Source organism: Ctenopharyngodon idella, chromosome 15, assembly GCF_019924925.1.
Source record: "Ctenopharyngodon idella isolate HZGC_01 chromosome 15, HZGC01, whole genome shotgun sequence".
In the NCBI taxonomy this organism is placed as follows: domain Eukaryota; kingdom Metazoa; phylum Chordata; class Actinopteri; order Cypriniformes; family Xenocyprididae; genus Ctenopharyngodon; species Ctenopharyngodon idella.
The window spans coordinates 5,910,161-5,923,638 of record NC_067234.1 but is presented as its reverse complement, the minus strand read 5'-3'; the positions used below and the strand labels follow the sequence as shown (position 1 = coordinate 5,923,638).

Here is a 13,478-nt window from a genome sequence, read left to right as displayed (position 1 = left end):
CTGTTGCATGTATCGCCTCAGAATTTGTGTTTGAATAGAACGCGCGCTCCGTGGGCGTCGCCGCGTTAGTGGATAATGAGGTGAGTCGCAAACGACTGGCATCTCTCTCTTTTCAAACAGATTACATAAACCGAGAATATTAGTTTTCGATTTGACTTACATGCTTTAAAACGTGACATTTCAATGTTTCTTTAGACATATGTCTCATGTTTGTGTGATGAGTATTCACTAAGTTACAGTTCATTTTCTGAGGACTATCAGAATGGACTTCATTCAGAGAGAGACGACAACACGCATCATGTTAGTTTTCTTTTTTTTTGCAAAAAGCACAACTTTTTGTTTTTACTGTGTGTACACAAATAAAAGAAGACATTCCACAGTTTTAATAATATATAACTCTTATTTGTACATCCAAAATTGCCAGAGTATTTTTAGTCTCTTTCGCACTGGTAAGAAAAAAACTTAATTGAACTAAGGTCTAATCCTGGCTTAATCTAAACCCTGTCTGTGAAACCAGGTGTTTACTCTCCTGATTGTCAGCACACAAACACAGTGCAGAAACTGTCTGACAGTTTTACCTTAATATCTCCTGAATCAATAACTTAGATAATTTTATAGGAGTGTCTTAAATTCAACCCATTAAATAATTTGATATTTTTATTAAAGTCAGATTAATTTTTAGAAACCAAAGACATAAGAAAAACTTGAAATACTTATTTGTCTTATGACTTTATTTACAAGAAAGATAAACATTCTTCATCCAGTCCTAACAAACAGTAGTTGGGAAAACTCTGCTCATTTATATTATGGGTCACAAAGGTTATTTTATATTATCCAGCTCTAGACATTAACCTGATCATTTTGTCTCTCCACAGAATTCATGAATATGATTTCAGCTTTGAGAGGAGAAAATCCGCTGCCCAGTTTCTGCTGAATCTAACTGTTGCAGCTTCAAAGTGTGTTACAACTACAGAAGAGAATTTCATTGAGCTGTTAGCATCTGTGTGCAGCTACAGATCATTTCTTTGTTATAACAATGATTGGCTTTATTATAAGTGTCAGAATGATCACTGTGATTTTCTGCTGGATTTGTGTTCACATGTGAAGGACTATGAGACTCAAACAGGCAGGAGTGTCCTTCCAGCATTACAGACAATTTATCAGTCATCTCCTGCAGTCTGGAGAATAAAGCTCTCAGAGAGAAAGAGCTCCATCCTCCTAGAAGTGCTGAAACTCCAAACAGAGAAGAAACCAGTAGAGCTGATAGACTGGACAGATGAAGAGAGTGAAGTGAGGGGATTCCTCCAGTGTCTGCCCTACATCTCACAGCTCAGGTGAGACCCTGGTGGGAAAATGACCACCATGTTTGTTTTATTGTACTTAGTGCTCACAATAGAATTAATGTGATGTAATTAACTTAAATATGTATTAAACAATATTTCACAAGTTCACATTTATATATAGTTAAATAGAGTAAGTTATGCGTATTTGGCATGCTGTCGGAATTTTGGCCTGAACCCAGAGTACTCCCCCGGTTGTGGTAAGAACAGATAGAACTAGAAGTGGAAGTGAGGAGATGGGGTGGAGGAGGGATGCTTATAAACTGTCAAATAAACAAAGGTAAGTCTGCAGTATATATACCTCTTGTCGTTGGTTGAGTTGATTAACTGAATGCTCTCCACTTGTGCTAATTAGGTTAATTATCTGAACCTGCTCCTCCTGAACTTTGTTAATAAAACATCATCCCTGCGTTCCATTCGGAAGGGCTCATTCCTTTGCCCTAATCCCTTCAAAGGGTTTACCCTCCTGAGTGAGAGCTTCGAAGGGATGAAGGGTGTAGGGGTCATAAAAACTATTTTTTTGGAACGCACTTCTGCGTCATCATAATGAGATAATCAAGGAGGTGCCTTCATCTTTATCTCCCTGGTGTACTCTTTGTATTAATACGCATTCATTTAGTGTAGTAACATTATAAGCTACTGCCGGTCTTTTAAATATAATGCATATTGTTTTTATGTATTTGAAACATTTGAATGGACTGATAAAGATAGCTGTAAAATATTTTTGTTGAAGTACATTGTCGTTTTGACCATAATAATGTACCAAATCTAACTCGTATAAATATTACAGTAGTATAGAAAAATACTATTCATACATTTATAGGTAAAATCAAACTCCAAGCCTCCTGTACCCATTCTGTAACGTCAAACAACTTCCCTGTGCAAAGGATCATGGGGGCCCGAAGTGTCCATCAGTTGTACCCTTCGAAATCCTTCATTCCGTAGGGCCCTTTGAAGTCTCCAGTTTTGAGCACTTCGGTTTGGAATGACCCTTCAATATGGCAGCCATGATTGTTTTCACTCCGAAGTGCCCTTCGGAGGGCAATATATCCCGTTTGGAACGCACCGCATGTATGTGAACATGAACCGGAATTTAATTGCATATCATCACAAAAAACACTATACTGACATGGGGTTTTGTCAATAGTAGTAGTGTTGTACTTGTAAGTAAATCTGTTGTTGAAATCCTGCTCTCACCCTCATTCAGTCAGTTTGTTTTTACAGTGTAGAGAGTGATTCATATTTCTGTTGTAGCAGCTTCATCCAGCTCACAGTATGTTTACATGTGCAGTTATAATCGAGCCACAGTGGGTTTTTGCATAATCGAGCTACAATCTTCAACTCTCTGTCCAAATATAAACATAAACAATAGATGGGAAAAAAAACTCATAAATCTTATTTATATGATGGATCACATACAGTATTTCATTTTATCCAGCTCTGGACATTGACTTTCTCATTTTGTCTCTCCACAGAATTCATGAATATGATTTGGAGATGGAGAAATCTGTCCAGTTTCTGCTGAATCTGACTGTTGCAGCTTCAAAGTGTGTTACAACTACAGGAGAGAATTTCATTGAGCTGTTAGCATCTGTGTGCAGCTACAGATCATTTGACTGTTATGATAATGATTGCCTTTATGACAAGTGTCAGAATGAACACTGTGATTTCCTGCTGGATCTGTACTCACATGTGAAGGACTATGAGACTCAAACAGGCAGAAATGTCCTTCCAGCATTACAGACAATTTATCAGTTGTCAGCTCCTGCAGTCTGGATCATAAAGCTCTCAGAGAGAAAGAGCTCCATCCTCCTAGAAGTGCTGAAACTCCAAACAGAGAAGAAACCAGTAGAACTGATAGACTGGACAGATGAAGAGAGTGAAGTGAGGGGATTCCTCCAGTGTCTGCCCTACATCTCACAGCTCAGGTGAGAGTTTTATGGGAAAATTCCACTCATAGTTTGGTTCAGTTTATTTTAATGTTGTCATTTATAATGCTATTTTTGTCTTCATTTATAAATATTTTTATATCTATCAATATATAGCCATACATGGTCAATGCATATGTTGCAGTATATTGAAAAATATGAGCACTAGTTTCCCATATATGGAAATGTATTGGTTCAGTTTATATTAATGTTGTCATTTACATGCATTAATAATGCTGAAATAATGGGTAAATAATGCTGAATAATTTGAAATACATCAGATCCGTTAGTGATGTAAGCTTAATTTCGGTTGTTTTAATACATCTGAAGATTTTGTCTGCATTTATACTGTAAGACAGATTCATTGTTTTGATAGCTATCCATTTTTTGTTTTTGTTTGTTTGTTCCTACTGTTTACATTTACTTTGGGTGGAACTGACTGCATTTACATTAATATTGAGCCAAAACACACTGAGAGCAGGAAAGTAATTAAATCAACGATTTTGTCATGTCCATGCCCTTGAACATAGATTTAAGGGGTCTTGACATGATGTTCGCAATTATTTTAATATTTTCTCTGTCAATATTATATACAGTCATATATTCAAAAAGATTATTTTTAACCCTCATTTTGACCTTTTTTGTCACAAACATTTGGTTTAAGTGCTACATCTCCTTTAAAGGGTACATAACACACAGTTTCAGCCAATCTCATGTTAATCCTGAGTATCTATAGAGTAGTGTAGCATCCTTCATATCTCTGAAGAGTCTTAAGTTTTATCAGATTTATAAAAGACAGATATGTGTTACCGATTCCAAAAACAGCTGAGCTCCTGGATGTGTGCCGTGGGCGAAGCTAAAGAGTCACAAGCACGCGCAGCTTTTGCGTAGCAATTGTCTGCAAGCTATCAATGGTCAGCTAAACAGATATAAACACACACAATACACCATCACATTATCCCTGGATAACTTTTGACTCATACGTTTGTGTTGTTTACATTATATGCACTTACGTGCCGATTGCCAACAAAACAGACATTTGATGCACTTTTACTTACCACCTGCGGTTCCGACTCATGACCGGGATCATTATCGCTGTGACCGCTCCATCTTTCATTTTTAGCGTTGCCGACACAAAGTCACAATTAGTGGCAACAATTGTACTATGCTTGAGAATTACTAGAAAAAAATATTTAATCCTTTTTTTATTATTATTATTATTATTTATTTTTTACTTTGAATCAATATTCATCAGAGCAGCTATTCTCACTAGAGAGAATCTGAACTACTACTGTTAGTCTGTCTCTAATGTTGCTCAGCCAAAAATTCTCAGAAATACCAACCACTTCATTAATTCCCCAAAAGTAATACATATTGGCTCGGTTTAGCCTAAGCCAGGATTAGGCCTTAGTTCAATTACGGTATTTAAGTAGCTTTTATAAATGTACCCTAGAAAAAAACATTACTGTTATGCATCTTGAGACAAAACGATGACACTGACATATTTTAAGATATTTCAGTACAAGTTGCTTTCAGTTAAAACAGCTCAAACATGCATTTTAGTCTGGGACTAGCTTAAGCCTCGTCTGTGAAACCAGGGGATAGATAGATAATTCTTAAACAAAGTAGAATAAAAAGCTTTTCTGAGTCAGTCTGTGGGAATTTGCTTTATTTATCAGCCACTTTAACCCAATCTCACAGCAATTCGTATGTATTTTATGAGGTGCCTAATTTGTACAAATTCATTCAATCTCACTCGTACGAATGTGTACAATTTTTCAAAAAGCATCACCAGGGAGGACCACCCCTAACCCTGCACCAAAACCTACCCATCACTAGAGTCTAGACAAATTGTACAAAAACGTGAGGTCATACGAATTCCTACAAATTAGCCACCTTGTAAAATACGTACAAATTGCTGTGAGATTGCGTTGGCCACTCTGCCATCACCAATAGTTTCAAACACCTATACTTTCTCCAGACAGATGAAACTCAGGTGCACACATGCACACTTTTTGGGAACAATTTATCTTACACTTGTTTATTAATGTCTGTGACTGTAGTCAGATTATTTTGACAGTCATTTTGTGCTTTAAGGTACTTTGTACTCTTAGTGTTTGTGGTTGTAACTGAGCTGCAGTAAAAGTTCACATTGTGGCTATAAACTAAACCAAATGTATTTAGTCATATTCTTACAAAGCATACTTGTATCTGTAAACAATTGTGATCCTAGATTTCAGAATCGGTCTTACAAAAAAAAAAAAAAAAAAAACTATTTACATGTATGTTGCTGACAAATTTGTAATTTAGGCTTAATTTGTCAAATATACTTTTAAACATGTACTTCATACAGTGCAAACTTTGACCTGAACAAATGACATCAAAGGTTTTGGAGTATTATAACCATGATTTTATATATTTTTACAATAGTTAAGAGATGATGTAAAAATAAAAATGATAAAAACAAAATTAAAGCTGCAAGCAGCGATGAAAGGGCCCTCGTACCCGGGCTCACCGCCACCCGTTGGCCTCAGGAAAACAGTGAACAGTGGGCAACATGCATGTAAGCGAGTAAATACAGGAGAATTATGGAAAAGTCATTTCAAAGTGCCAGACTTACTGCTGCCAACAGGTGGCGCTTTGAGCGTAATTGAATATTGCCATGTTGATGTCTTCAGTCCAGGACTATTATCGAACAGGTGAAGTTTGGAGCAGATCGGACATTGTATGCCTGAGTTACAACAACTTCCTGTTTCGTGTCGTTAATCGCAAACATTAGCACTCAGCCAAGTGTTGCATGACTTAACGTGTTTCTAGTATGTTTGGAACTTCTTGGCATATTAAAATGTGTTTCAGGGAGTGAATTACAGTGTAAAGCATGCCATTTCCTGTTGCCAGCAGGTGGCGCTATGACTAACTGAATATTGGCATATAGATGTCTTTAGGCCAGGACTCTTATCACACATGTGAAGTTTGGGGCAGATCAGACACTGTATGCTTGAGTTACAATAACTTCCTGTTTCATGACGATAATAACATGCTTTAGCAGTCAGCTAGGTGTTGCTAGCATGATTTAGAATGTTTCTAGCATGTTTAGTAGTCAATTGCATATTTTAGTATGTTGCTAATAGTGCATCATATTGTTAAAAACATCACTCCCTGTTGCCAGTAGGTGGCGCTATAACTATAACCGAATATTATCATGTAGATGTCTTCAGGGAAGGACTCTCATCAAATGTGTGAAGTTTGGGGTAGATTGGACATTGCATGCCTGAGTTAAAGCAACTTCCTTTTACACTGTATTAATAGCATGCTTTAGCACTTAGCTAAGTGTTTTGCTAACATTTTTTCTAGCATGTTGCTAGCCTGTTTAGAACTTGCTGGCACATTTTAATATGCTGTCAGGAGACCATAACAGCGTTAAACATGACACTTCCTGTTGCCAGCAGGTGGCGCTATGACTATAACTGAATATGGGCATGGACATGTGTTCAGGACAGGACTTTTATCAAGTGTGTGAAGTTTGGGGCAGATCGGACATTGTTTGCCTTGGTTACAGCAACTTCCTGTTTCATGGCGAAACATCAAACTTTGTCAGGCCACCAGGGACACGCCCTTTTATGAAAACTCAAGATCTTCGCAATTTAGCGTCTTCCTGTTGTGTTTAGGACTTAGCTCCAAGAGACTTTTTTGTAGGTAATGGGACGTTACACGTACGTACCGAATTTCGTACATGTACGTCGAACGTAACCCGAGGCGCACACCATTGAAGTTTTATAGGTGTCGGTATGGAGCCATTTTACCCCGCCCATTTCTGAAACCTATATCAGATGTCAATTTTCGCCAGTCCTGACACGTGTGCAAAGTTTCGTGAGTTTTCGGGCATGTTTAGGCCCTCAAAACTGTGATAATGTTTGGAAAAGAATAATAATAATAATAAATATAGCTGCAAGCAGCGATGGCAGGCCCAAGCCCGGTGGCACCACCACCACTGTGGCTTCAGGGCAAATCAATTAATGTATGCCGAAGTTATAACTCTTTCTGTTTCCTTTTTTTCGCCATAAATTTGTTGCCTCACCACGGCCAAACCGTTTGAGATATCCAACATCCGTTTGCAATTAAACAACTGCAATGTCTAAGCACCAAGTTAAAAAAGTTTGGTGTAGATTGTTTAAACCCTGTAGGAGAAGTAGTATAAAATTCATTGCCTGTTTTTTCAAAAAATCCACATTCAAACCAAAATAGCTGACTTCCTGTTGGTCGGAGCTAATGAATGTAAATTAGAAAATTGTCCGGCTTGATGAGAACAATATGTGTACCACTTTTGTCAAAATGTGGTGCTGTAGAGCCCCTGCTCCCTGCCCGTTTATACAGTTTTGCCTATGTCTACTGGTCGACAATATTGATGTGTGTGTCGAGTTTCATGCAATTTGAAGCATGTTAAGCACCTCAAAAACACTCAAGAATATTATTAAAGTTTGATGTGTTGCCATGGCAACAATATTTAGGATATCACAAATTCAATCACAGGTCTACATCTGCCATGCTTTGACATTATTGTGATGAAGTTTGAAGCAAATCAGGTAAAAAAAAAAGAGGGTGATCTCAAAGCATTTTAAAAGTGACACACTTCCTGCTACCAGTTGGTGGTGCTTTAACTTTGACTCACAATAGTCACATCCATGTGATCGGACTCCTACAAAAAACACACAGCTGAAGTTTCATAAAAATCAATCAATGTATGCAGAAGTTATAACACACTTCCTGATTCCCTTTTCTCACCATAAATTTGTTGCCTCGCCACGGCCAAACCGTTCGAGATATCAAAAATCCGCTGGCAATTTTACATCCTCAATGTCTTGACTTCATGCTGACCGAGTTTGGTGGTGATCGGAGTATATCAAATTATAGAGCATGCGTTTTTCTAAACAACCCGTAATAGCCGACTTCCTGTTGGGGTGGCGTATAACTTAGAGCACGAAAGTTGTTAAGCCCGATGAGTTCTATATGTGTACTGAGTTTCATACTAATACGTGCAAGCGTGTTTGATATATGGACCAAGTTTTTGGACTTCGTTGAAGGGGGCGCTGAAAGCCCCACTGCCAAGCCCGGGTACCAGCCTTTGCAGCGTCCTAATGGCCGCAGATTCCAATGTGTGTGCCAATTTTCAAGAGTTTTTGAGCATGTTAAGGCCCCCAAAAAGCCCCAGATGACAGAAAAAAAATAAAATAAAATAATAATAATAAATATAGCTGCAAGCAGCGATGGCAGGCCCAAGCCTGGTGGCACCGCCACCCCGGTGGCTTCAGGGCAACTGTGCACGGCGGGCAATAGGAATTTAAAACGGCTAAACATCAAAGGACTATGTCAAATTCACTCCACATTTACTGCACTATAAGGTGGCGCTATAGAGCCCCTCCTCCCCGCCTGTTTCTAAGGCTTTGCCCATGTCTACTGGGTAACAATCCTGACGTGTGTGTCGAGTTTCATGTAATTTGAAGCATGCTAAGAGTCTCAAAAGCATCCAAAACAAATATTAAAGTTTGATGCGTTGCCAAGGCAACAGTGCTTGAGATATCACAATTCTTTTCAAAGGTCTACATATGCCATGTTTTGACATTATTCTGATGAAGTTTGAAGCAAATCGGGTAAAATTAAGAGGGTGATCTCAAAGCATGTTGAAAGTGACACACTTCCTGCTGCCAGTTGGTGGCACTATAACTTTGACTCACAATATTCACATCCGTGTGATCAGCCTTGTACAACGAACACACAGCTGAAGTTTCATCAACATCAATTAATTTATGAAGAAGTTATAACACTTCCTGTTTCCCTTTTCTCGCAATAAATTTTTTGCCTCGCCACGGCCAAACCGTTTGAGATATCCAACATCCGTTTGCAATTTAACAACTTCAATGTCTTAGCACTAAGTTAAAAAAGTTTCGTGTCAATTGTATGAAGCCTGTAGGAGTAGTAGTATAAAATTGATAGCCTGTTTTTCAAAAAATTCACATTCAAACCAAAATAGCTGACTTCCTGTTGGTCGGAGCTAATGAGTGTAAAATAGAAAATTGCTCAACTTGATGAGAACAATACATGTACCGAGTTTGATGACTGTAGGTAAAACTAACCCCCCCCACTTTTGTCAAAAAGTGGCGCTATAGAGGCCCTCCTCCCTGCCCATTTCTAGGCTTTTGCTTATGTCTACTGGTTGACATCTTGGATGTGTGTATTGAGTTTCATGCAATTTGAAGCATGTTAAGCGCCTCAAAAACAATCAAGAATATTGGCAACAATATTTAGGATATCACAAATACATATTACTATAACTATAACTTTGCTATAACTTTGCTATAACTTTGACTCACAATAGTCACATCCATGTGATCGGAGTCCTAAAATGAACACACAGCTGAATTTTCATAAAAATCAATCAATGTATGCATAAGTTATAACACATTTCCTGTTTCCCTTTTCTCGCCATAAATTTGTTGCCTCGCCACAGCCAAACCATTCGAGATATCAAAAATCTGCTGGCAATTTAGCATCATCAATGTCTTGACTTCATGCTGACCGGGTTTGGTGGTGATGGGATTAATCGCCTAGGAGGAGTATATCAAATTCCAGAGCATGCGTTTTTCAAACAACTCGTAATAGCTGACTTCCTGTTGAGCTAGCGTATAACTTTGAGCACGAAAGTTGTTCGGGCCAATGAGGTCTATATGTGAACTGAGTTTCATAATAATTCATGCAAGCGTGTTTGATATATGGACCAAGGTTTCGGACCCCATTCAAGGGGGCGCTGTAGAGCCCCTGTGCCACGCCCGGGTCCCAGCCTTTGCGGCGTCCTAATAGCCGCAGATTCCAATGTGTGTGCCAATTTTCAAGAGTTTTTGAGCACGTTAAGGCCCCCAAAAAGCCCTGGAAGGTTGAAGAAAAAAAAAAAAATAATAATAATAATAATCCTTAGGAGAACAATAGGCCCCTGCACCTTAGTGGCTTGGGCCCTAATAATAATTATAATAATCCTTAGAAAAACAATAGGGCCCTGCGCCTTAGTGGCTTGGGCCCTAATAATAATAAACAGAGTAATTCCAATAGGGTCCTCACACCATCGGTGCTCGGGCCCTAATAATCCTTAGGGGATCAAGAGGGCCCTGCGCCATTAGTGGCTTGGGCCCTAATAATAATAAACGGAGGAAATCCAATAGGGTCCTCGCACTTTGGTGTTCGGGCCCTAATTAAAGCTGCAAGCAGCGATGAAAGGGCCCTCGCACCCGGGCTCACCGCCACCCGTTGGCCTCAGGAAAACAGTGAAAAGTGGGCAACATGCATGTAAGCGAGTAATACAGGAGAATTATGGCAAAGTCATTTCAAAGTGCCAGACTTTCTGCTGCCAACAGGTGGTGCTTTGAGCGTAACTGAATATTGCCATGTTGATGTCTTCAGGCCAGGACTATTATCGAACAGGTGAAGTTTGGAGCAGATCAGGCATTGCATGCCTGAGTTACAACAACTTCCTGTTTTGTGTTGTTAATCGCAAACATTAGCACTCAGCCAAGTGTTGCATGACTTAACGTGTTTCTAGTATGTTTGGAACTTCTTGGCATATTAAAATGTGTTTCATGGAGTGAATTACAGTGTAAAGCATGCCATTTCCTGTTGCCAGCAGGTGGTGCTATGACTAACTGAATATTGGCATATAGATGTCTTTAGGCCAGGACTCTTATCACACATGTGAAGTTTGGGGCAGATCAGACACTGTATGCTTGAGTTACAATAACTTCCTGTTTCATGACGATAATAGCATGATTTAGAATGTTTCTAGCATGTTTAGTAGTCAATTGCATATTTTAGTATGTTGCTAATAGTGCATCGTTAAAAACGTCACTCCCTGTTGCCAGTAGGTGGTGCTATAACTATAACCGAATATTGTCATGTAGATGTCTTCAGGGAAGGACTCTCATCAAATGTGTGAAGTTTAGGGTAGATTGGACATTGCATGCCTGAGTTAAAGCAACTTCTTCTTACACTGTATTAATAGCATGCTTTAGCCCTTAGCTAAGTGTTTTGCTAACATTTTTTCTAGCATGTTGCTAGCCTGTTTAGAACTTGCTGGCACATTTTAATATGCTGTCAGGAGACCATAACAGCGTTAATCATGTCACTTCCTGTTGCCAGCAGGTGGCGCTATGACTAACTGAATATTCTCATATAGATGTCTTTAGGCCAGGACCCTTATCACACATGTGAAGTTTGGGGCACATCGGACATAGTATGCCTGAGTTACAACAGCTTCCTCTTTCATGGCGAAACATCAGATTTTGTCAGGCCGCCACGGACACGCCCTTCAGCGAAAATTCAAGATCTTTGGTATTTATCATCGCTAAGGTCTTAAGATTAGACTGATAACATATGATGTTGATCAGGTTAAATCTCTATGAGGAGTTAATCACAGTGTAAAACATGTCATTTCCTGTTGCCCGCAGGTGGCGCTATGACTGTAACTGAATATTGTCATGTAGATGTCTTCAGGCCAGGACTCTAATAAAACGTGAAGTTGGGGCAGATCGGACATTGTTTGCCCGAGTTACAACAACTTCCTTTTTCATGGTGAAACATCAAACTTTGTCAGGCCGCCACAGACACACCCTTCAGGGAAAACTCTAGATGTTGCAATTTAACGTCTCAAAGGCCTTTAGATTAGACTGACCAAATATGATGTTGATCTAATTAAAGCTCTAGGAGGAGTTCGTTAAAGTACAACGTGTGGAAATGGCAAAAACTGCACAAATTTTGCAGAGAAAATTTTAAATATCTCACTTCCTGTTGGTTTTCAGATTTCGTACCGGGAGACTTTTTTGTAGGTATTGGGATGTTACATGTGTGTACCAAATTTCACACCTGTACGTGAAACGCAGCGTGAGGGGCACTTCGTTGAAATTTTGTAGGTGGCGCTATCGAGCCATTTTGCCACGCCTAATTCTGAGATCCATAACAGACATAAATTTTCACCACTTCTGATGCGCGTGTAAAGTTTCATGAGTTTTCGAGCATGTTTAGGCCCTCAAAAAAGCAATTCATTTGGGAGAAGAAGAAGAAGATGCAGTATATCATGCAGTATATACACACACATAGAAATATATAATGTAATATATTTCACAATTATATATGTTTCATATTTTCAACTTTGAGGACAAAATGTTCACTTGCTGCCTAATATATCCCACCCACTAACAGGTGCCATGATGAAGAGATAATCAGTGTTATTCATTTCACCTGTCAGTGGTCATAATGTTATGCCTGATCGGTATATGTACACAATGAAGGATAAAACTTTGTGAATATTACTTGTAATGCTATTTTTGTCTTCATTTATAAATATTTTTATATGTATCAATATATAGCCGTAAATGGTCAATGCATATACCCTAGAAAAAAACATTACTGGTATGCATCTTGAGACAAAACAATGGCACTGACATATTTTAAGATATTTCAGTACAAGTTGCTTTCAGTTAAAACAGCTCAAACATGCATTTTAGTCTGGGACTAGCTTAAGCCTCATCTGTGAAACCAGGGGATAGATAAATAATTCTTAAACAAAGTAGAATATAAAGCTTTTCTGAGTCAGTCTGTGGGAGTTTGCTTTATTTATCAGCCATTTTAACCCGATCTCACAGCAATTCGTATGTATTTTATGAGGTGCCTAATTCGTACAAATTCATTCTATCTCACTCGTACGAATGTGTACAATTTTTCAAAAAGCCTCACCAGGGAGGACCACTCCTAACCCCGCACCAAAACCTACCCATCACTAGAGTCTAGACAAATTGTACAAAAACGTGAGGTCATACGAATTCCTACAAATTAGCCACCTCGTAAAATACATACGAATTGCTGTGAGATTGTGTTGGCCACTGTGTTGGCCATCACCAATAGTTTAAAACACCTGTACTTTCTCCAGACAGATGAAACTCAGGTGCACACATGCACACTTTTTGGGAACAATTTATCTTACACTTGTTTATTAATGTCTGTGACTATAGTCAGATTATTTTGACAGTCATTTTGTGCTTTAAGGTACTTTGTACTCTTAGTGTTTGTGGTTGTAACTGAGCTGCAGTAAAAGTCCACATTGTGTCTGTAAACTAATCCAAATGTATTTAGTCATATTCTTACAAAGCAAACTTGTATCTGTAAACAATTA

At 38.6% G+C, this 13,478-nt stretch overlaps 1 protein-coding gene across 15 annotated transcripts in view; it reads left to right on the top strand.

Moving 5' to 3' along the window:
* The window catches only part of LOC127496079 (protein NLRC5-like), an 87,177-nt gene that overhangs the window by 36,976 nt on the left and 36,723 nt on the right, over positions 1-13,478 (top strand). For 11 of the 15 annotated variants that reach the window (XR_007925237.1, XR_007925235.1, XR_007925236.1 and 8 more), the window contains exons 18-19: positions 876-1,334; positions 2,816-3,268. Coding sequence is in view for 9 of the 15 variants with exons in the window: in XM_051863690.1 (XP_051719650.1) it covers positions 876-1,334; positions 2,816-3,268 (912 nt within the window). In the remaining 6 variants the exon portion in view is untranslated. Of the gene's footprint in view, positions 1-875; positions 1,335-2,815; positions 3,269-13,478 lie in introns of those variants that run through there. The other 4 variants (XR_007925238.1, XM_051863691.1, XR_007925239.1 and 1 more) reach the window with 3 other exon arrangements.